At 40.8% G+C, this 24541-nt stretch overlaps 1 protein-coding gene across 1 annotated transcript; it reads left to right on the forward strand.

Moving 5' to 3' along the window:
- Window positions 1–6972: 6972 nt before the first annotated feature.
- Window positions 6973–10509, forward strand: LOC126788849 (binding partner of ACD11 1). Its single transcript, XM_050514863.1, has 8 exons — window positions 6973–7106; window positions 7224–7327; window positions 7679–7754; window positions 8095–8166; window positions 8249–8314; window positions 8733–9073; window positions 9709–9832; window positions 10102–10509. Exons 1-8 carry the CDS (start codon window positions 7092–7094, stop codon window positions 10117–10119), a joined length of 816 nt encoding a protein of 271 aa, XP_050370820.1. The 5' UTR covers window positions 6973–7091; the 3' UTR covers window positions 10120–10509.
- Window positions 10510–24541: the final 14032 nt, after the last annotated feature.

Below are 24541 nucleotides of genomic sequence, written 5' to 3' on the forward strand. Positions count from 1 at the left end.
ATCCTATCCACACCAACGCCGCCAGCAGCTCCAGCAACATCAACGTACGCCTTGGTGTAGCAGTCGACACTGGTAGCATAAAGGATACGTACGGTTTCATCTCGGACCAAAATCAGTCATTCATTGGTCCATTCCCCCATTCCTTTGCGAAAGACACATTGAATGTGACAAATCAGAATCTGTCCAGTTTCATATGTCAACTTCAATGAGACCTATATGACAGCTCGCTCAGTGAAATATGGTGAAATTGGTACCTTTGGAAAGGTCTATGTGTCTACTTTCCAAGGACACTAACCATTTGTTCATAGCTATCAAATTGAGTGAGTTATGGCCGTTTTAGCAAAGTAGGACAGTTCTGTCCGGAAATTTGCAAGTCAGTCAACTTCGACAGAGCACTGTGAACTGCTCCGATCAGATTAGGTTGTGAACTTTATGTCATTGGAAAGCCACGGGTGTCTACTTTCCAGAACATTTTACGGTTCACTGATAGCTATTTTGACGAAGAAGTTATGGCTGTTTAAGTAAGTAAAAGTCATTCTACCCGAGAATCTGATTTTCATTGCAAACTCTTGTTTTGAGTTATTATGCAATCTTGTTTCCTAAGATCTAAGTTTGGCTAAGTATAACATGTATGATTTAAGGATGTGTGGCTATATTAATGATTAATCATTAGCCCAAGACTACGTTTGAGAAGCATGTAATGAACATTATATACGTTGTTCTTTGTACTCCATGATTATGACACAAATCAAGGGGAGTTGTTTCGTAGACTTCAGGGGGAGTCTACCTCACATGATGCTATCAAATGTATATGGTGCGTTTTGCTCTTTTTTCCTTCGATCAAGCTTTAATTTTTACCCTAGAGGTTTTTATTTTGCTTGACAAGGTTTTCACCGAGGCAACGATGTGTGCACCATGCAACCTAGGCATGTGACACAAGGAGGAGTGTTCCCGGAGAATTATTATTCTACCCTTGTGTGTGTCTTAGCCTAATAGGTTTCATGTTAGGAGATAGATTCGCATCTCCGTAATAGATTAGGACTCCGAATCCTACGGGATTATGGTTTTGTAATGCCTATATATAGGACCCCTTATCATTCAATAATACACAATTATTCATCCTGAATAAGTTATGTCTTTGTATATACTTTTTTTTTCTCGTGGATAAGTTAAGGCAGCCTTTGAAATAAGGGTCCGGTGGGCCATCAGATTTTACACAATTTTTGACACTCCTTATTAGTCATTAGATTTAAAGTTTTTTATTGGTTTAGATTAATTGAAAATGTGATGTCAGCATACAACAAACTGACGTGACAAGTGATTTTGCATTACACATTCTCAAACAAAATACAATTAATCTATGGCCAACTTATAAAAATGTATCATCCCTCATTTTAAATTAGAATAAAGTCACAACTTATTTTCCAATTATAAAAAGATCATCACATTTTCAGTGGAAATTAGAAAAATGTCAACAAACTTAGCACAAAATTATAAAAAATCACTTCTTAAATATTTTCTAGACTGTTGTGCCTTTACTCACTATTTTCTTCTTCTTTTTCATTCATTTTCTAATTTCGGCCATAACTTTACCGTCCGGTGATAGATTTGGACGAAATTAGTATTGTTGGAAAGATCTCTCTCGCCTCTTTCATTTGATACCCTATCCACTCCAAACCGACTATCATACAAGGCTCAGGACCCTCGCAAGGAGTTGCAGCCTTGGATGGCAGTGTTCTAAGCAATTCCGGCGAAACCTAATTCTAGTTATTCTCTTCATTCTGAGCATACTCATATCAATCTCCTTTGAATTTTAACATATTTTCGCATATTTACACATTTCCTCTTGCCATGTCACACCTGTTATCACACCTACTGACACAACCACTGTCATAGTCATTGTCACACCCCCGGTCATATTACCTATTACACTAACTGTAACACCCACTGTCACACCTACTGTCACAACTGTTGACACACCCACTATCACACTAGTTACCACACTAACTGTCACACCTCTGTCACACTTGTTATCACAACCACTGTCATACTCATTGTCACAATACCTGTCACACTACATATTACACTAACGGTCACATCCGCTGTCATATTACATGTCACAACCGTTGTCACACCCACTGTCACACCTCATATCACAACCGATGTCACACTACCTATTACATTAACTGTCACACTACCTATCACACCCATGTCACACATGTTGTCACACTATTTGTCACACCCGCTGTCACACCTTGTCACACTATCTATCACATTTGTTGTCTCACTTCCTATTACACTAACTATCACACTGTTTTATGTGATTATGTTGTGACAAGAAGAAGAAGAAGAAGGATGACTAGAAATAACGAACATTTGTTTAGCGTTATGTGATTTTGAACTTTTCAAATCAACTCATACGATCCAAATATCGATATTAATGTGATGTCACACCTCCAACCACATTACATATCACACCCTCAACCACACTACCTATCAAACTACATGTCACACTAACTGACACACTAACTTTCTGTTGTGACATGTAGTGTGATAGCTTGTGTGAAAGTAGCATGTGTGACACTCAATGTGATAGCTATTGTGATAGTAGAAACAATATACTCGCTTAACATCTTTTCCAGCGAGCATCAGCAGTAGAAGCAGCATTGTCGTCGCCTCTAGACAACTGAAGATGTACAAAAAAAACTGAATTTCTTATTGGGGCACCCAGAAACTACTATAGGAACCCAATCACCATTTTCACTAGCATAATCACCATCTTCTCCGACATAGCCTAACCGAACCCAACCAACCACCGCCTCAGTGCCTCACCTCATTCGCCTTCTTTTTCATATTAGCAAATCTACACACCACCACCTACACAGTTGCGCATCGCCGACCGTCAGAGGTGAAATCTCCAGATGTGGGTCAAGACGAGGGAAACACAAAGGGAGTCCTCGAAGTCCGGAGATCGACGTCATTGAAGTTTTGTTTGTCGGAGATCGATGGCGTTGCAAACGAAGACGACGATCCCCGTCGCGATGACAGAGAAGGTGTGGGCTTCTGGGATTCGTCCACATCAAGTTTGATCGCAGCGAGGGCTGATCTCCTCGCTAATCTAATCTTAATGACGCTAGAACCACTCGAGAACTCGATCTCTTGCTCCCGTCGCGTTGCCCTCCACGGCCTCATCAGCGTCTCCACTGTCACAACAGCAGCACCGATCTGAGATCTAGGATCGTTCCTTTTTTTTTTTTAATAATGGTTTTGTTTAGAGAATGGTAGGTCGTAAATATTTTACAAAATGATTGGCTACACTTTAGGAGTTTTAACCATCAGCCTTTTTTTCTAATTTTTTGAAATTTAGGTGTTTTTTTTTCTCATTTCATGTGTCAAAATCAAGGTTCTAAAAAACTCTAGGCATTAATCGGGCGGACAGCTAAAAACCAGCGCCCAGAGGATTAATCGGGGATTAATCGGCCCAAAATTGAGGCGGCCAAGGGTCTCCGGGCGGTCCTAGGCGGGGATTTTTAGAACATTGGTCAAAATATATTTTTTTTAATAAAAAACCCTTAATTTATTATTATTAAAAGAAAGAACAAGATTAATTTTAAATTAATAATGCAAGATAAATAAAAGAACGATTGAATTGAAAGAACTAAAAAAAAGAACATGAATATAAGCAGAAGAACAAGGATGCATCACATGCATATGAGTCGTATGACCTGAACTCCTGAAGAAGAATAAATGGAAGATCGGAATAACAAAGTTGTGAATTTGAGATTACACCATCTTATAATAAATAATTATTTTAGTTTTCATACTTAAATTGGGTTTTCAATCTCGATCACTTTCTGATTGCTTCGATGCCTATTCAATTCTGGGATGTAGTAGATCTCTAGCTATGTTTCTCAACTTACTAGCAGAAATTTTCAGGGAAATTTAGATCTATCATCCAAATCATGTAAGTGTGGAAAATTTTGATGCTTTGGACAAATGGTTATATGCAATTGGCCTCCATGGGCAAGGAAAACAGAATCAGACTTTTGATATGAGCTTGAAGAAGACTACTCCCAGTAGCTGGCTAGGGTTCTTCGTTTTCTTTCTTCTTCTTTTTTAACAGAATTCATGTAATTGATCATTTCTTTTAATAAAAAAGCTAATCTAATATTATCTTTCTATTATCAATTTATTGTGATGCCACGTCATAAGCTTTGTCACCGTGTTATACGCTGACATCACATTCACAATTAATCTAGACCATTGAAATTTTTTAAATCTAATGGCTAATAAGAAGTGTCAAAAATAGTGTAAAATTTGATGTCCCTTGAACTGGACTCTTAAAATAAATTTCAGTTTTTTGTTTTTTCTTCCCGCTTAAATTGGATCATAGACTTTTGGATCATAAATTTCAGTCATCCCACATATTCTTTTATATGTATGTAGAGAAAAATCTGATTGAAGGAAGATCGAGTTGGACAAGATGAAGCATAAGTTTGTTAATCGAGGGGTATCCTTTTGGAAGAGATTATATATGGCGGTAGCAGCTAGATGTAGAGATGCCCACTTACAGTCATAGTTTGTAATAGGATCTTCATGTCCTTGGATTTAAGCAATTCATATTTGCAATGAGAACTCGTGTCAAGTACTTGGTGATAATTATCTATAAATATGAATCTGATCATGTGTAAATTTTTGTTTATACTGGTTAATTGTTGTATGGCTTGAGAGGGATTATTATTCTATATAAATAATTAAAAAGTGACAAAATCTTAGGGATTGGGTAACAAATTTCTCTTGTCACCCAAACATAATTTAGTGATGAACTTAAGATCGTCACCTAATGGAATGGGTCACGCACTATAGGTGATGAACCTAGTGGCAAACTTTTCTCGTCACCCATACCTTTTGATCATGAAATTTTCAGAATATGTGACAAAAGTGTGCCACAAATAGCCTGAAAGGACTACAATTTCTCTGATCGGACAATTTGTGGCACAATAGCACACATGGATCTCGTTTTAAAAATTATTTTTTATTGTTATTTTAGTTAATAATTTCATAAAAATACATAATAATATTGTTGCGTGAATATATATATATATATATATATATTTCATTATTTGAAAAACAATTGTATTTTTCTTTTGGAGAAATAATATACTAAAACACTAATTTCGAATTAAACTTTATTTTTCTTTTTAGGGTAATAACTTCATAAATATACTCAATATTTTACTCAAAAACATGATGAAGATTGTGAAAATTTTATGCCTTATATTATGTGGTTCTAAATTACTCATGTAATTTCATGTTTAATGTATCATATGTAAATAAGGCGTGATGAGTTAGTTTCCCTTTGGGTATATATATATATTAAGTAGATTTTAAATAATGTTCGACGATTATTTTACCTTAAATTACTATAACTCACTATAAACTAATAATAATATAATAATTTCTTATGACATATATGATCAAATAAACATTTTTCAAAATTTTTCATTTAAAATTTTCATGCTTTTATATAAATTTCTATCAATTTACTTAATTATTTTTTAAAATAGAATTTTTCCCGAAATTTCTAAATTTCTAAATTTCGGATCCTTAATAATCCGTTCTCGCCGAAATTTTAGTCTTTGAATTTGAGATTCCAAACCGAACTAAAATTGAATAAAATTTCGGTACTAATATCGATAGAGGCTGAATTGGTTAAATTCCGAACCAAACCATATCGGTTCCATATGGTTCCGGTCCTAAATGTGTTTGTGAACCGTGTGCGCGTGAAGTGCGAAGTGGAAAGAAGAAGAGGGTAAAATGGGAAATTAGGAAAGAGTGTAGGGTTAATTATGTCGATAAAGAGATAATGATTGTTAAGTTAAGAGTTTTTTTCACCAACAGTCCCTCAACTCTGGTGTACCTACCAATGTGATACCTCAACTCTTAATCGTACCAATGTGATACCCAGACTCTAGTATTGCTATCATTGAAGTACTTCCGTTAGTTTTTTTAAACTTTTCCGTTATCTTGGTGACGTAGCAGGTACGTGAGGCCCATAAAGAGGGTTAAAAGACAAAATTAACCTCATCTGAGAGGAGCAATGTTTTTCCCGCCCTTTACTTTGAGAAAGACACCCAACAATTCCAATTTTGGCGCCAATTTTCCCTCCCTACTCCTTAATTTGTGTCTCTTATCTAAACTAAAGAACTACCGCCAACCAGTCGACCACAATCTGATAAAACCTAGATCAATCTCATTTTCTATTTTTACCCTAGCACTTATTAAACTAACAGAATAAATATATAAATTTATATGGAACATCTCATTTCCACAATCTCATAAGAATATAGAAACACATAACTTAACGAAATTCAACTACATGTACCATTAGTTCTTACAAGCAAAAATCATGGCAGATCAACATAAAAGGTGGCAACTAATGGTACTTAAACATGTATTTGAATTTCGTTAAGTTATGTGTTTTGATATTCTTATGAGATTGTGGAAATGAGATGTTCCATATAAATTTCTATATTTATTCTGTTAGTTTAACAAGTGCTAGGGTAAAAATAGAAAATGAGATTGATCTAGGTTTTATCAGATTGTGGTCGACTGGTTGGCGGTAGTTCTTTAGTTTAGATAAGAGACACAAATTAAGGAGTAAGGAGGGAAAATTGGCGCCAAAATTGGAATTGTTGGGTGTCTTTCTCAAATTAAAGGGCGGGAAAAACATTGCTCCTCTCAGATGAGGTTAATTTTGTCTTTTAACCCTCTTTGTGGGCCTCACGTACCTGCCATGTCACCAAGATAACGGAAAAGTTTAAAAAAACTAACGGAAGTACTTCAATGATAGCAATACTAGAGTCTGGGTATTACATTGGTACGATTAAGAGTTGAGGTATCACATTGGTAGATACACCAGAATTGAGGGACTGTTGGTGAAAAAAACTCTTAAGTTAAATGTGACCAGAGTTGAACAGCCAAAAGAGAGAGAGACAGAGAGGAGGATAATTCCAGTCTTTCTCTCTCTCCAAACCCCAAGCCCACAGCAAAGGCCCTTCCTTCCTTCCTTGTTTCCATATTCAATCACAATGCAGGAGCTTCAGGTGTCTCTCAATCCCCCCAAACTCTATTAGTTCTGTAAACACATACATACAGACGCGGTTACAAACATGAATTCTAAGTAACCCTTGTTTCTTTGTTTATTTGGTTTTGAATGGCAGACGAGAACTGTGCAAGTAAAGCAACTGTCAGATCTAGCCAGCGAGCGAGAGATTCACGAGTTCTTTTCCTTCTCTGGCGAGATCGAACGCATTCAGATCCAACGGTACTTTCTTTCTTCCCTCTCTTTAATTCTTTACATTATCATTTCCCTTATCTATATGTACATATATGCATACGTTAAAGCTTTAGTTTCATTCTGTTATCAAAACCCACCAGGAGTTTTTTTTTGGTTAATTTTATCAAGAATTAGGAAAAAAATAATAATCAAGGTAGCCAGTCAACTTCAACTGGAAAACGTATGCAGAAATGATTGAATTTTTGAATATAAAAGTTTCAACTTTTCGACTGCGAAGTTCATCTATAAAATTTATCAATATCTCAGAGTGTAAATTTGGATAATCTTTATATTTGAACTGGTTGGTTGTGTGTCCAATGTGCAATGTGCAATGTGCAGTGAGTCTTCGCAATCAAAGACTGCATTTGTTACTTTCAAGGATGCCAAAGCTCTTGAAATCGCGCTCTTGTTATCGGTATGTTTTCAAATTGCTTTCCTCTCTCTCCCTCTCTCTTGGAATTGAAATCAGTGTGCTTAATAATTATATTTCTTTCGTAAGTTATGTTTAGGTCCTTTTACCTTGTTTGTAAAATGTATTTTCTCTTCATTAAACTTGGGAAGACTCGAGTTTTTTGTTTTTTTTTTCTCAACCTATAAACGTTGGATGTCTACCTGATGTACCTTAATGAGATTACAGCCATCACCGTAGGCATTTTCTTCAATACATAATTTTGGGAGATATTTTCAACGATCTTGCATCTTGTTCTGTTTAGCTGTATGTATTGAAAAGTATGAACTTGTGTTTTTGATTGCAGGGAGCAACAATGGTTGATCAGATTGTGACTATATCTCCTGTTGAAAATTATATACCAATTAATGAGACACCTGTAAGTTCCTTTGAAAATGTATTTTACTGCACTTCCTTTGGCCAAAACTTGCAGTTGATTAGTGTAATTGTAATTTATGCAGGAAGTAAGAATGGTGGAAACTGCTGTTTGTGCTTACCCTGCTGAAAGTGTTTCACCTAATGCTGAGGTAGCTAATCACACCAGCAAACATATTTAAGAATTGTAACTTGTTCGAAACAAATCCTATATTGGGAATTAAGTACTTTTTTTTTTACCATATGTGTGTTGTTCCTGGAAATGGAAACAAGTGTAGTGGAGTCACGATGATCTTCAAGGGTCTTTGGGCATGCAACTGTTTAATTCTTTGGGGTTTCCAGTGACAGTGTAACAAAAGGATGATTGGAATTGATTATGTTTATTCTATACACATACCCCTCTTATACTATAAATTACCTAGCAGTAGTTGATGATCCTAGAAGACGATGATCATACCAGACTAAACTATAACAATTAATAATTTTTTGTCTTTAAGGTTCTCAATTGTTGTGTTGCTATTTCCCTTTAAACTTCAAAATGGGCTTAGGGTAGTGTGCTTTTGTTCACAGGATAAAACTAGCTCTCCTAACAATGGAAGGGTGTATGTAAATAGAGCTCAAGATGTAGTGTCTACTATGTTTGCTAAAGGTTCAGCTATTGGACAAGATGCCGTAAACAAGGCTAAAGCATTTGATGAAAAGCATCGGTTGACAGCAAGTGCATCTGAGAAAGTGACTTCCTTTGACAGGAGAGTGGGGCTCACTGAGAAATTGACAGTAGGCCTTTCGGTGGTTAATGAGAAAGTGAAATCTGTTGATCAAAGGCTTCAGGTCTCAGATAAAACAATGGCAGCTATATTTGCAGCAGAAAGAAAACTAAATGATACAGGATCAGCTGTAAAAACAAGCAGGTATTTATGCCAACCCAAAATAAGTATAATCCTCTAATTTTGGTTTGGGTTTCTGTCCTTTAGCATGTAAATGACTGCATACATTGCATGAGAACAATTCTGACTGCACATATTGTAATCAGGATGCAGTTCTGTTCCCTAGTTTCATGAGTTCCTATGTACATGTTGTATACTGATGTTTCTAGGCCACTCTTTGAATTGTTTAGTAGGCAGGTATACCACATTGTTTAGTCATCAATGTATTCCCGGAATAATGTTTTTAGAAAAATTGCCACTTTTAGTGTATACATTCTGGTCATGCATATGGTAGAATTGCGAGGCTGTACCTTTTAATTGATATTTCCCTTCAATGATTCTTCAACTTTTTTTATGCCAAAGTTACTTGGATAAGACGATTATAATAACCTATCAATCATAAAACCACAGTGTGTGTACATGTTTTGTCTTTCTAGGTGATGGCTTGCTTCTGTGGGTTTTCTGTCATAGAAATAGAATTGTAAATGTAAAATGATATGATGAAGAAATTTTAGTTAGACGAAGACACAGTCAATGACCTTGCAATAGTTTAGTTCCAGCTTAGTTTAGATAAATGTACGAACAAATTATAGCTGACAATTCTCATTTGATGCTGACAGGTATGTGACTGCCGGAGCAGCTTGGTTCAATGGTGCTTTTAGCAAGGTGGCAAAGGCAGGGCAAGTTGCGGGTACGAAAACCAGAGAAAAGTTCCATATGGCTGTGTCAAACTTAACAGCAAAGGTAGGCTTTGCTTCACTCCATGTTCTTTATGCAGAACAAAGTTACATGTGTGTATCCACCCTCTGATTCTTTAATCTACTGCTACAAATTTCAGAGAGCAATTTTTAAAGCAATTGCATATGTTACGCACTGGTTTTGTGCAGGGAATGTACTCTTCATACATTACAACTAATTAATGCAATCCCAATACACCTAGTTCAGTAGTCAAGTGAGTATGTATTCTGATATCTATTTTGGTGAATGAATGACATTTTTCTCCTAAAATGCAGGACCCAATAGCTGCATGAGTGAAGGTTCCAGGTGTCAGAAAGTACACTTGATAGACATTCTTTCTTGAACACATACAACAACCATGTTGCTCTAGTCATTGAGCTGGGGAGACTTGGCCTGGAAAATAGATTGCAGGTTTGCTGTAGATTGAGATGGATTGTGCAAATCTTATTTTGTGATTTACGGTTTGATGTGTGCACCCCCGAGTTTTGCGTTCAGTATAGTTTTTTAATTTTTTGTTTGCTCTCCTTTCTTTGTATAATTCAATTTCTAGGTGACTTGTGCCTGTGGCTGCATTTGTATTCTTGTGTAGTAAACTGTAAAACAAGTTGAGTGGAAGGATATATATCATAAGAAAAGCCGATTTGATTGAGTGGAAAGAAACAAATTGTGAGATATTGCTACTATCCTTGTGTAAACGATCTGGTTTTACTTCGAAAAGTTATCTCACTTGTACACTTACATACATAACAATTAGCAATGCCAAACGAAATTATTGGCACTGACACTAACTCACCAAGCAAATTAACCTTGCAGTCTCACCACCGAGTATCGATGTTGCGAAGCCTTAAACAAGGCAATGATTGATGACTGAAGGCCACAGCACAGCCGTTCGAAACCAAGCAAGAAAATTCACCGGAAAATTGTCCAAATACACCTTAATTTTGGATAGTGTTAATCTACAATTCACAGCCTTAACTGGAACCCTAAACCTTAATTTGCAATTTACCTCAATAGAAACTGCCGATTTACCTCGTCAATCAGTAACTGGCGAACCAGTGTTTAGGGATTAGGAATTGAATTAGACCGGTGATGAACTTGGTAAAAAAAAATGTGGCAGAAATTTTTTTTTTTGGCTGAAAAGTTATGGTAGAAATTATAAAAATTTATAAAAGGAAAATAAGAGTCTCAACAGAAAGGAAAATATAAATAGGGTAAATTAGAAAAAAAAAGTAAAATTTTCCACCTTAAATTATAAAAAAGTTACACTTATTTTCTATTTATAAAAAATCATCTCAATTAATTAGAAATTAGGAAATAGTCAACAAGCTTAGAATAAAATTAGAAAATAGTCACTTTTTAAATTAGAAAAGTGGGGACTGTTTTGCCATTTCTTCTTCATCTTTTTTTTTTCCTACTTCTTCTAATTATGGTCATAACTTTTCTATTCGATGATGGATTTGAGAGTGATTGGTACCATTGGAAAGATCTCTCTTCTCTCTTTCATTTGATACCATACCCACTCCGAACCGAACACTGCACAAGGTGTAGCAACCCTCGCAAGGGGTTACAGTGATCAATGACGGTGCTATAAGCAATTTCAGTGAAATCCGAACTCAATATTCCCTAATTCTAGTTTCTTCATTCTGAGCATACTCATACCAATCTCCTTTGATTTTGAATATAATTTCACATATTTAGAAATTTCTTCTCGGCATGTCACATATGTTGTCACACTACCTATCAGACCCGTTGTCACACCTTTTGTCACACCTCACACCTGCTGTCACACAACCTATCACACTACATGTCGCACCCCCGGTCACACTAATTATCACACTATCTATCATACTAACTGTCACGCCTACTGTCATACTACATGTTACATCTGCTGTCACACTCGTTGCCACATTACCTACCACATCCCATGTCACACTACCTATCACACTATTTGTCACACCCACTGTCACACCCCTTGTCACACTGTTTTATGTGACTATGTTGTGACAAGATGATGAAGAAGAAGACGACGAAGAACAATGACTAGAAATAACGAACCTTGTCCACTGTTATGTGATCTTGAATTTCACATATTTTATTATTTATCTCGGCATATCACAATATTTGTCACACTACCTATCACACTATTTGTCATAACACAAAGTTAGTGTGACAGGTAGTGTGACAGATAGTGTGACGGGTAAACTAATTGTCACACTACCAGCCATACTATCAGTCACACCAACATTGTTTTGTGACGGGTAGTGTCTCCCATCGGAGCGGAGCTACCCAGATGTACGCCTCGTGCTGCATATAGCAACAAGTCCGATTAACTTCGGCAACTAGAGTCAAGTTCATCAAGTCGCTAGCCTAGCTTCTAGCAAACACAAAAGTCTGCACTAGTCAGCAATTCCCTACGGCAGGAGAGTCCCGCTATCAACGACACATTATAAGCTCTGCTTTTCCCCAAGCGGTCTAAAGTAAGATCGGCCATCTACTTGAGGTGGAGTGAAAGGTACCTAGCAATTCCGGTTGTGTATAGGTCATTCGAACTTCAGCGGTTTATCAGCAACTGCGGAACAATCGTTCGAGAAGAAGACAGTACGTGAGCGCAATCATCATCAACAAAGCAAGAGTTGTACCTACCTCAAAGGTACTGGCATGCCAAGCAACAACAAAGAACGAAGGTTAAAACCATCTAGGGTTCAAAACCGGGGCTTGCTGATTGTTCCCTGAGGAGATCTTTTTCCCAGCTCGAACATTTGGCACGCCCAGTGGGACTGTGTCAAGATAGCAAGCTGGAATCCTTACTCTCGAGGATATCCTCCTTGCTCGAAACCAGAGCACTCACATTGTGTTCCTCACAGCACAGCGACTTACAGAGGTTTAACAGCGGTTGAGGCATTACTGAAATTTGGAGCGATGGTGACACCGGAAGACATGCAAACAGCTTTCAAGGAGTTGACAAAGGTAGTCAAGTCATTGGAGGAGTCATTCCGCGAGCGAATGACTGCGGTCGAGAGAATGTTGGATAATGTGTCGCAACTACAGTCGACACATGGTCAGCGTCTGGCTGAGACCAACGACAGATTGAAGAGGCTGGTTCTGAGTGCTAACGAACACACAAACAATGCTCGTTTAGAGTTTGAAGGCCAGGACGAGCGGTTTCAGCAAATCGAATAAGCGTTAGGAATACAACAGACTGTCACCGGGCTTTACGAGAAACAGAACCATGACAAGCCTAACGCCACCAAAAAGGCTAGGTCCAGCGAGAAGGATAACGCCGGTAACGACTACGACGGTGAAGAGGATGAGACCAAAGATGGTGAGGCTGACAAATCAGATTCAGAGCCTATCAAACCCGCAAGGAAGAAGAAGACGAAGGCTAAAAAGGGAAAGTTCACGTTTAGAAGTTCAAGTCGTTCGAACACACCCGAGTTTGAGGCACTTCAGAGGGCATTGGCACTTCTTCAACCAGGCGGGAGATAAGAACGTCAACACCAGTTCCGTCGCGAGCGTCAAGATGAGCATCGAGAAGATCTTGAGAAAGAAGTAGAAGAGGACCAGATCCTTACCAAAGGACAGGTTCAGAAGATGATCCAAGAGAGTGTGAGGACCATTCATGGTCATGCTACCGCGAACATATCCTATAAAAGTCCATTCTCGGAATGGGTGACAGCAAGTCCTTGGCCCTCGGGTTATCGACCAATCAAGTTCCATACTTTCTCAGGAGAGGGGTCCGAGAATGCAGCTTAGCACATCTCTCGTTTCCACAGTAATTGCGGGCCATATGCATCTGATCCAGTCTTCAAGATGAGGGCTTTCGGTTTGTTTCTGTAGGGATCGGCGCTATCTTGGTTCTCTAAGTTAGCACCAAGATCCATTTCAGATTGGTCCATGCTCGAGACAATGTTTAAAACGACTTTTGGAAGTGTTGAGCCTGAGGTGGATTTGTCATCTTTGACTTCCATGTATCAACAACCAATGGAGTCGGCAGTGGAGTTCCTGAAGAGGTTCAAGGTTCAGCAGGCAAAGTGCAGAACACCACTCGCGGAACAAGATGCCATTCGCATTGCTATAAAGGGTTTAGAAACCCATCAGCGGGCCAAACATCATGATGCCTACTTTTCTAGCATGGTAGACTTAATGAACAAGGTAGGATCCTACCAAGTGTTTCTCAGGGAGATGGAGGACAGTGCCACAGTTCCAAAAGGTCCACCTGTGTCCTATCACCCTGGTACTCTGAAACCACGCTATGCAGTTCCATCTGGAACTAAGAGGGTTTCCACTATCTACTCGCATGTAGATCCTTTCTACACACCATGTCCATACGAAGAGCAGTGAGTCGAGGAGGTAGATGACGAAGTAGCTGCAGTGGAGATAGCCGGGAGACAAGCATTGAAGTCTAAGGCTTTGAAGATGTCCAGAGACCCTGTCAAGATTTCTACAGCAGCATTCACCAAGCCTAAGTACGAATCGTATACCTATAATGCTCACAAGGCTCTAGAGATTCTGGATGAATTGTTCGCGAGTGGAAGAGTGAAGCATGATACTGCAATGCCTACTGCAGCGCAGATAGAAGGGAAAAAGTACTGCAAGTTTCACAACTTGTTCAATCACCAAACAACCGATTATGTTAAGCTCAAGGATCAGCAGCAAATGTTGATTAACAAAGGCATGCTTGAGGTAGATACTGAAAGAGCTGCAGCATGGGTCGATATTGATCCATTCCCTACAGTGTCAGTGGTGGAAGTTACACCATTGATAACACCTTTGAAGACTCACCGCCCTTCCAAATGTGTTGAATACACTTATGATGCTTCCTTGGCTCATGAGATCTTGGACAAGCTTATTGCTGAGGGTGAAACCATTATACCATGGACTGAGTTCCCGACTGTCGAAGAAGTTAAAGGTAAACGGTATTGTAAGTTTCACAACGTTTGGACTCATGATACTCTTATTTGTATATAGCTCAAGGACCAGGTACAGCAGTGGTTAGATGAGGGAGTGTTGTCTTTTGCCTCAGAGCCCATGTCATGTAGGAAGACAGTAGTGAAGGAAGTGCCTGTGGCGAAAGAGGTTGCAGGAGCCAAGCAATCTAAGCAGGGTGAATTGAAAGGTGTAGTCCAGAGCAAGGAACAGAATGTAGCAAAGGCAAGAACTTATGTCCTTTGCAATCGATGCAAGAAAGAGTGTTCCATAAACTATGACAATTCTGGTAGACACGAGGAAGTGAGAACACATAGAAGGCCTCGCTCGCCGACGAATCGATACGAGAGGGAGAACTCAAAGAAAGCTAGAGTTCAGACAGACACTTACGCCCAAGCGCTAAAGAGACCAAGCTCAAGTCTTGGTGGGGTCGCGAACGTCCCTGGAGAGCAGCGAGTTGGGGCGAATGTGCCGGAAACTCAAGCTACGCGCGAGGCGCTGCAGCGGCCATACATACCGCCTGCACCGAGGTCATTAAAACCAGATGTTTGGTACGTTCAAGAGCATGGAAGAGCTATATAAGCTACAAAGACTCAGAAGAGGAACGTACAAAAGAGATGGGGAAGGGCCAATAGAATGTTAGAGGCATATAATAGAGGTCAACTCTCTCGCGACCAGCTGGAACAGCCACCTTGGCTGCTGCGAGAGACAGTTGAAAAACTTAGTATAAGGCCATACGTTCACATTCGTCGGAATGACAATAACAGGAGGGAGCCATACCCCAGGAGAAGCGTTCATGATCGACTTGAACGACCAATGGAAACTGCGCCTAAACGAAGAGTTTCAATCCATGATAGGTTGTCTTACGCATCTACTGATGGCAGGGCAACAAACAGACAATACGTGCAAAGTGTTTTTTTTCAGCAGAAACAACAGCAAAGTAGTGTTGCACAACCTGCACAATATAAATGGGTTCCAAAGAGTTCTGTGAGTAGGCCAAGCCACCAGGAACCAGTTCTAGAGAACATAAAGCCAAAGTTTGAATGGAAGCTGAAAATTAAAGAACCAACACCAGTGGTTCCAATAGTAAAAGAACCAAAAATTGTGGTTCCACAGGCTGCGGTAGTAGTCATTCCTCCAGAGGCCCATCCGGAGCAATCGCTAACGGAATATCTCAGAAGCAAGTTCCCCTCGCGAGCGCCAACTGGGTCAATTCCGGATGACAATGTGGAAGAGCCAGGTTGTAATGAGCAAGGGTTAGAACTTTCTGATCAAGAGGAAGAGCTCGAGGATGGTTATGATGAAGCAATAGCAGCTACCTTAGACTGCAACATGTTCAACCTTTGTCATAAAGAGAGCATGCAGGAAGGAATACCAAGGCCAAATGTTGTTCCTAGTTGCAACATAGTGTTCACTTTGTCCTCGAAGTACGCTCTTTCAAGGCCAATGCCATTTCATCTATTCATCAGAGGTGAGACACATGCCTAGGAGGTGGGTACAGTCGCAGAGTTGTCATCTACAGAGGTGCCAACTGTTGAGAAAGACACGAGGAAAGAAGTAGTTGATAGATCTTACACGATGACAGAACTCCAAAGATTTTTTATGATGTTCACAAAGCCTACAACGACCATGACTCAGCACATTAAACCTTTATACATATCAGCTGAGATGGAAGGAAAGAGAGTGAACAAAATTCGCGTCGATGGCGGTGCAGCAGTTAGCATTATTATAGTGAAGACAGTTGAAGCACTTGGCATTGCAAGGGAAAAGGTTCTCAGTAGAAATCTTAAGGTCAGGAGTTTTGCTAGCAACTTAACTAAAACCTTGGGAGTTTTGATCTTCAAAGTCAAGATAGGACCTTCCGAGCTGTTCCAGACGTTCTTTGTTACAGACTGCACAGCTCCATACAGCATCATACTTGGCAGGGATTGGATACGCAGATCTTATTGCGTCCCTTCTACTTTACACCAAGAATTGCTGATGTGGAATCCCGCAACTGATAAGGCAAAGCTAGTGAAAGCAGATGATAGACCATACTGAGTCGCTTCCTGCATCCTGAATGCTGAGTACTATTATGGGGACATGAGGCCTTTAGGAGTTGTTGGAATTGACACCAAGGGTCGTCTAGTTGGGGTGACTTCTACAGAATTGACACGATTGGGGTTTAGTACAGGTCAAAGCAGTTATAAACAGACCTGGCTTCATCGTGAAAACAAAAGATAATCATCCATGAGTACATCACTTGCCAAAGAGCAAGAACAAGCCTATGTGTCCTTTCTCCAACGCTTATCTATTTATAGAGAGGAACATGAGGCCTGGGGGCAGTCGCGCTAGTAGAATGCATTGAGGATTATTTGACTAAGGTTCAAGGGGAGGAGGAGTTTATTCAACCAGCACCTGCAGCTTTGGATGACACTCCACCTAAAGTGAAAGATCCAGTGGAGAAGATTAATCTTGGGACTACATAAGAGCCCATGGAGGTTGGAATAAGTAAACACGTGGATGAGGAACTGAGACAACGTTTGATAGAGTTGTTGCAAGAGTTCCACGATTGTTTTGCTAAGAAGTTTGAGGACATGCCAAGCTTGTCTCCAGACTTGGTTTGCCATCGCTTGCCCATAATGGAAGGTTACAAGCATGTACAACAAAGTCCACGGCGAATGAGTGCAGACATAGCAGCCGCAGTCAAGAAAGAGGTTCAAAACATGTTTCAAGCCGGTGTTATTCGACCAGCTAAATATTCTCAGTGGTTGTCTAACATAGTACCAGTGCGGAAGAAGAATGGCAAAATTCGCGTTTGTGTCGACTACAGGAATCTTAATGCTGCAACACCAAAAGATGTATATCCCATGCCCGTAGCAGATATGTTGGTTAATGCAGTCGCAGGACACGAGCTACTATCTTTTATGGATGGCACAGCGGGTTATCACCAGAATCCTGTTTATGAACCGGACAGGCACAAAACATCGTTTCGATGTCCAGGGTTCACTGGAGTGTTTGAGTATAATAATATGCCATTTGGCCTGACCAATGCAGGAGCTACGTACCAGCGAGCAATGAACCTAATTTTTCATGATGTACTGGGAGACATTCTCGAAGTTTATATCAATGATGTGGTGGTCAAGTCTAAGAAGAAAGAAGACCACATCGAGAATTTAAGGACAATGATCACCAGAATGAGAAAGCACAAGCTCAGGATGAACCCAGCTAAATGCATTTTTGGGGTTCGAGCAGGAGACTTCTTGGGTTTCATAGTGCATAAAAGAGGTATTGAAGTTGCGGAGGACAAGGCAAAAGCGGTTCTAGATGCGCCGGCACCTAGGAACAAGAAGGAACTTCAGAGTTTGCTTGGGAAAATAAACTTCCTTCGACGCTTTATTTCTAATTCAGCTGGCAAAACCGCAGTTTTTTCTCTTTTGCTGAAGCTTAAAGCAGATCAAGAGTTTCAATGGGGACCTGAGCAACAGGCCGCTTTTGATAAAATCAAGGAATACCTTACTCATCCACCTGTTCTTAGACCTCCACTACCTGGAATACCGTTGAAGCTATACATATCAGCTTCCCGTCATTCAATAGCAGGACTCTTGGCACAAGATGGTGATGGAGAGGGGGGCAAGAAGATTGAACATGCAGTTTACTACTTAAGCCGGACCTTACTAGAGGCTGAAACTAGATACTTGCCAATTGAGAGGTTGTGTTTAGCTTTGTACTTTGCTGGTACTAAGCTCCGCCATTACATGCTGTCCTTTACCACGGTGGTGGTGGCACAAACTGATTTAGTGAAGTATATGCTTACCAGACCTATGCTTAGGGGTCAAATTGGCAAGTGGATCTTGGCGTTATCAGAGTTTTCTTTACAATATACACATTTAAAGGTGCTTACAGGACAAGAAGTGTCAGACTTTTTATTGCATCATCCTATTATTGAGGATATAAAATACCAAAACTTGGTTGTTTCCTTTGTCCGCACTCAGCCTTGGGTTCTGTATTTTGATGGCAGCAGCACGGAGCATTTGGCAGGAGCAGGTGTTGCATTGGTTAGCCCCTCTGGAGCAAGACATTGTTATTCCTTTCAACTAGAATGGAAGTGCACTAACAATCAAGCAGAATATGAGGCAGTCATCATTGGGCTGGAACTTTTGCTTGATATAGAAGTAACAGAGGTGGAAGTATTCGGTGACTCGCTCTTAGTCATCAACCAGCTCAAGGGTCTCTACAAGTGCAACAATTTTACATTACTCCCTTTTTGGGAGCGAACATCAGATTTGTTAGATCAATTTGCAGACGTGGTGCTTGATTATATTCTTAGGGAACGAAACTTTGTTGCCAATGAAGTAGCACAGTTGGCTATGGGTATTCGCTTGGCAGACGGCGTTCGCGAGAGGATTTTAAAGGTTCAGAGACGCACATTACCTTCTTTTATGGCAAAGAAAGAAGTTAAGAATGAGTGGTTGGTGGCTGTTATTGACTATATTGATATAGATTGGCGCCAACTAATTATCCAGTACCATACTGATCCTTCTGCACCTGTGGACAAAAGGGTTAGATATTTTGCTACTAACTATGTTCTTCGAGGTGATGAACTCTTGTGGAGGGCCGAAGACGGTTTGTACCTGAGATGCATCTATGGAGCTGAGGCTAAAAGGTGCTTACGAGAGGTTCATTGTGGCAATTGTGGTTCTCACCAAGCTGGTCCTAAGATGAGATGGCTCATTCGCCGATATGGTTTCTATTGGCCTACCATGCTCAAGGACTGCATCAGCTTTGCACAGGGTTGCATCGAATGTCAAATGCATGGACCAATCCAGCATATGCCAGACGTTCCTCTGTAACCAATAATTAAACCTTGGCCAGGTCGCGGCTGGGCTTTAGACTTCATTGGGGAGATTCATCCAAATTCTTCCTTATAACACAAGCACATTCTACTTGCTACAGATTTTTTCACCAAGTGGGTAGAGGCTATACCAATCAAGACAACATCTTCAGAGGTGATCACTGACTTTATCTTCAAATATATTATCACCAGATATGGCATCCCAGAATGTTTGGTAGCAGACATGGGGCAAGTTTCATGGCTGAAAAGACTCAAAAGTTCTTAACTGACTATGGAATCAAGTTTATGCATTCTTGTCCTTATTATGCTCAGTCGAATGGCCAAGTAGAGGCTAGCAACCGGGTCATTATGTCTATACTTAAACGAATGTTGGATGCAAATCCGCGATCTTGGCACATAGAGTTGGATCACACGTTATGGGCTTATAGAACTTCCAAACGAACTCCAACTGGTACCACACCTTATGCCTTGATGTATGGACATGATGCAGTGCTTCCTATTGAGATTAACGTTCAATCGCTGAGGGTTCGGGAGCAGCACCAGTTGATTGGCGAAGACTATGTCCAGTCTATGTATCAAGAACATGAAGACTTGGATTATCGACGGATGGAAGCTTTCGACAGCCTTATTGCAGAAAAGAAGAAGATAGCACGGCTATATGACAAACGCACGAGAGGACGCAGCTTTGGAGTTGGGGACTTAGTTTGGAAAGCTTGTTTGCCTTATAGTGAACGAGTTGATGGTCATGGTAAATGGTCTGCTAAATGGGAAGGTCCTTTTGTGATTGATCGAGTAATGGGCAAAGGAGCTTACTACCTTCGCGATACTGATGGGAATGTTCACAGAAATCCTATGAATGGTCGCCATCTTAAGAAGTACTTCCCTAGTGTTTGGGAGTATGAAGATCCACCGACAGCAGTGCAGGAAAAGTAGCTGGTGTTCTAACTTAGTGTTTCCTTGGTTTTCATCACTTCAACCAAGTAAACAAGGGGGGCAACACCATGGATAATCAGTACTAATGGTCGCGAGCGGTATTTTGAGGCTCGCGAGCGTTACTGATGGTCGCGAGCCCAGAATTTTTTTTGAAACTAAACTTTCGAGTTTCTGAAACTTCCTGATTTTCTTAATCATGCTCCGACATTTTTTGTAACAACATTGGACCAATAAATGTGGTTAAGATTTTGTTGTAACCTTTGTTACGTAGCAATGAAACAATACAAGTGTTTTGTGAAACAAGTTGTGTTTTATTCATATGGCTTTGTGGCCATAAACTTTACACAAGACCTATACTATTACATATGAGCCTTAACAAGCTCTGATACCATCTATGCTAAGTGTACCGATCTTCGCGGTTCCTCCTGTTCATCCCACCACCTTGGTGCCAAACATAGGTTCTAATTGGAAAACTGGTGGTAGCATGAGAGATCCAAAGCCTTGATTTGTACACTTCTCCCCGCACTCTTTTGGGCAAGGGAGATTGGAGGATATTGCACATAGAAGATGCAGCTGCTCGCGTCGCGTATCAAAAGAGGTATGAAATGAGCATGAAGCACTAATTGGCTCTGGTCCTAAATTTGGCTGCCTGCTTCCTGATGCCCGGCGATTAAAGAGTGTTGATTGGGGCTCAGGAAGGGCTGCCATTTCCTCTCTCACTTGTAATCCTTCACCAGGAACAACTTATAATGCAGGGCAGTTCCCTAGTTCTGAACTACAAAGAAGGGAGGATGTGAGGGTGGAATAAGACTCCCACCTCACATTTAAGGGTAGAATAAGACTCTCAAAGGTTGTTACAGAGTTTGTAAATCTGGGGGATGAAACTTAAGAAACCTAAGGGGTTTCGAAGGAAGAAATGGAACAGACATTTTTGGAGGCTACAAAGGAAGTGTTTCGTGTTCTTGCCTTAGGGTTTCGATTTATAGCGGAAGAAACTTGGATTCAAGGGCTGAGATTAGAGGTACATATTTGGGGATCGTGCCCGGGATTTATTGCAGCAATAGTGGTCAAACTGAAACAATTTGTGCGTTTCCCGAGATTGATTGCCCCTGTTTTCAAGAGTTTGCATGCAAACTTGGACGGTGGCGAGTTAGGCTGTCTGGCCTTGGGCCTTTGCTTGGATTTTTTGTCGGGTCAAGGAGACTCAAATAGGGTGATCAGTTAAAGATAAATTATAATTACCATTACTAAATTACTTTGGCGTTCAAGTTACACCCTATGTCCGACAAGGCGGATATCTAGAAGTAGTTTGCCAGTGTCACTGGCTTTGTCACAAATCAGGTTGTTGATCCTCCTTTCCTCAGCCTCAGAAGCTGCTAGTTGCCTTTTACGGTCTTGTACTTGGGGGCAGCACTTCTTATCTCTTTCTCCACAGCCTTAAGCTCTCTAGCTTGCTCCGCTTCAATCTCCGCTATCTTTGCTTCTATTGCAGCCTGTTGTTGCCGCAATGCACTAAGTTGCTGCGAACGGCTGGTCTTAGCATGCTGAAGCTTTTTCTTGAGTTGGGCAGGGCCTTGAGCAATGAAGTTTCTAGCAGCAACATTGTGTTGCGACAGACTCTAAGATTGGTTCTTCAAAGCTTGACATTCTGCCAAAAGGCATAGAATGGTTCTCAGTGCCTGCTCTGCCTTCGTTACTAGGCTGCGGTCAGGTGAGTGTAGCCTGAGGTAGCGAAGGGCATCTTGGACCTTAGCCAGGCGCGCCGGATCGGCTAGATCCTCAGCGGATACATTTGCAAGTTGTGCTCGGGCCTGGACGAATTCTGGAGACTCTAGAGGTGTTAAGGTGATGACAGGACCCAGCATATCATCTAGAAGATCTTCTAGAGATGGACTAGAGCGATTTTCTAATGGATCAACAACTAGTGTCGATTCAGAGGCTCCAATAGTCAGCATGATTTGAGAGTTGGAAGCGTTCGCGACGTCTGCAACCTGCAGATGGTAAAGAACAGTTAATAAGACAGTTAAGTGTTTACAAAGGAAAAAGAAACATATAAACCAAGAGGTGGTTAAGTGTTTTACCCATCAGTTTGAGAGGAGGGAACGTTGTTTCCTGGAAGGGGGTTTGGTGCAGCATTATTGCTTGCTGAGTCCATGTTCGCGGGGGAATGTTCCACATTTTCACCTTCTTAGTGAGAGCTGGTCACATCTTCTTCATCTTCTACCTCATCCTCCAGACTCTGAGTTGAAGAGGGGTGGGAGAGTACAACTGTTGGGTTGATTAAAGTATGTGGCTCCAAGGTCCTAGTTCCTGCCACCGTGTTGAGGGGAGTAGCTTGAATTGGTTCCCCATACGTGATCACAGCCTGTTGAATAGCAGTCACCACTCCCCTGGATGATGACTGAGTTTCGGCATGAGCCTGTGTTAAAGACAACTTAGTACATCGTTGATTCACAAGTGAACAATATAAGATAAAGAAACTACATCCTAGCAAATAACAAAGTGTTGCTTGGGGGGCAACAGTGTGTTTAACCACTTACAGAGACGTCTTCCCTCGCGATTGCAGCAGCTTGAGTGTTGGATGGAGATGGTGAAGTTGGGTTCTCATGAGCCTACAAATTAAATAAGAATCAATCAAAGTGGTTCATGAGTGAACAGTCAATTCGAACAAGTAATGTGTTTTTCTTACCTCAATTGTTGTCTCTGGGTTGCTGTTCCCAGTTACTGGCTCAGGGTTGACCCGGTCAGTTGATGGACGTGGTGCTGCATCATTCGCGATTGGGGTAGAGGTGCTCGAAGCAGTCATTCTTCTCCTTTGAATCAACTGATGTTCACAGGAGTTGGTTAGTGGAGAAGGTTGTAACAGTCTGTAGTGTTGTTAATCAAATATGGATGAAGACTTACAGGGTTGAAGTCTATAGCGTTAGGATCGTCCTCTTCATTGTCAAATTGAATTATTCTCCCTCGCTTACGGCCTTGGGAGGAGGAAGCACCAGTTGTGTCCTAAAAAACCTGCAACATGAACCAATTAGTGGTTTTTAATCAGTGTTGGAATAGAACTGTGAGGGTTCTAAGAAAAGCTAGGACTTTACCCTGGAGTGAGCAATTTTTGCGGCACTTGGGACTGCTGTCCGTAGCAAATCCTCATCATCAGGAACCTCAGGATCTTCCTGTAAGTATTTTCGGAGCCCAGCCTGTAAGATGTGTTGAAAGACCATTCGCGACCATTGTTCCCACTGGCCATTATTAATCATTCTCCACCATTGGGGGTAAGATTTGTCAACACGGAAGCAGTGAAGGATACTCCCACTTGCTATCACAGGGAATGGTGTTGGCTGCAGCTGAGATTGATTCTCAGGATTGGTGGCAGTGGTGGGAACCATGGGGCGTCTCCATGACGAGAACAAGTTCAGACTCTCAATGGGAAGGAATGGAACCATCTGAACCATGTCTAATTGCCTTGCGAAGAGATGGGGGCATAGAGTTCCACTCCAGTGCAGGGGTGTCGGGGTAGGTCCGCCATTGAAATAGCCTGTTCAAACAGATGCCGGCTTTCCCCATCATAGCGTCTGAGGACTAAAAAGCCTCCACGAAGGGCATCAGGGTGAGTGCGGTCTAGGAGCAACCGTGCTGAGTCAAGAACAGAGGCATCCAGGTTGTAGAAGTACTCAAAGCACGCTGCATAGCGAAGAGAGAAATTGGGCTTCAGACCAACAAATGCTTCTCCTAATACTTGATTCAGTCGGAAGCCCCTTGCACTTTCATTCCGCAATTGCACGAAATAGACCTGAATCCAGAGGTCTAGGATCCACATGGGCCCCGAGAGCTTGTGATAATTGAGAGGTTCCATGGTGAGTGAACGCATCATGTGATAGAGTTCTGCCAGAACTACTTGTGCTCAGCCCACAGTGTGGCCATTGTAGAGGAGGGTCGCGAGTTGCAGATGACGCCCAATTATCTTCTTTGAGTTGGAGCAGAACATAAATTTCGATAGCCAGAATTCCAAGAAGGAAATTCCGGCA

The sequence above is a fragment of the Argentina anserina genome, chromosome 1 (genome assembly GCF_933775445.1).
Source record: "Argentina anserina chromosome 1, drPotAnse1.1, whole genome shotgun sequence".
Lineage (NCBI taxonomy): Eukaryota > Viridiplantae > Streptophyta > Magnoliopsida > Rosales > Rosaceae > Argentina > Argentina anserina.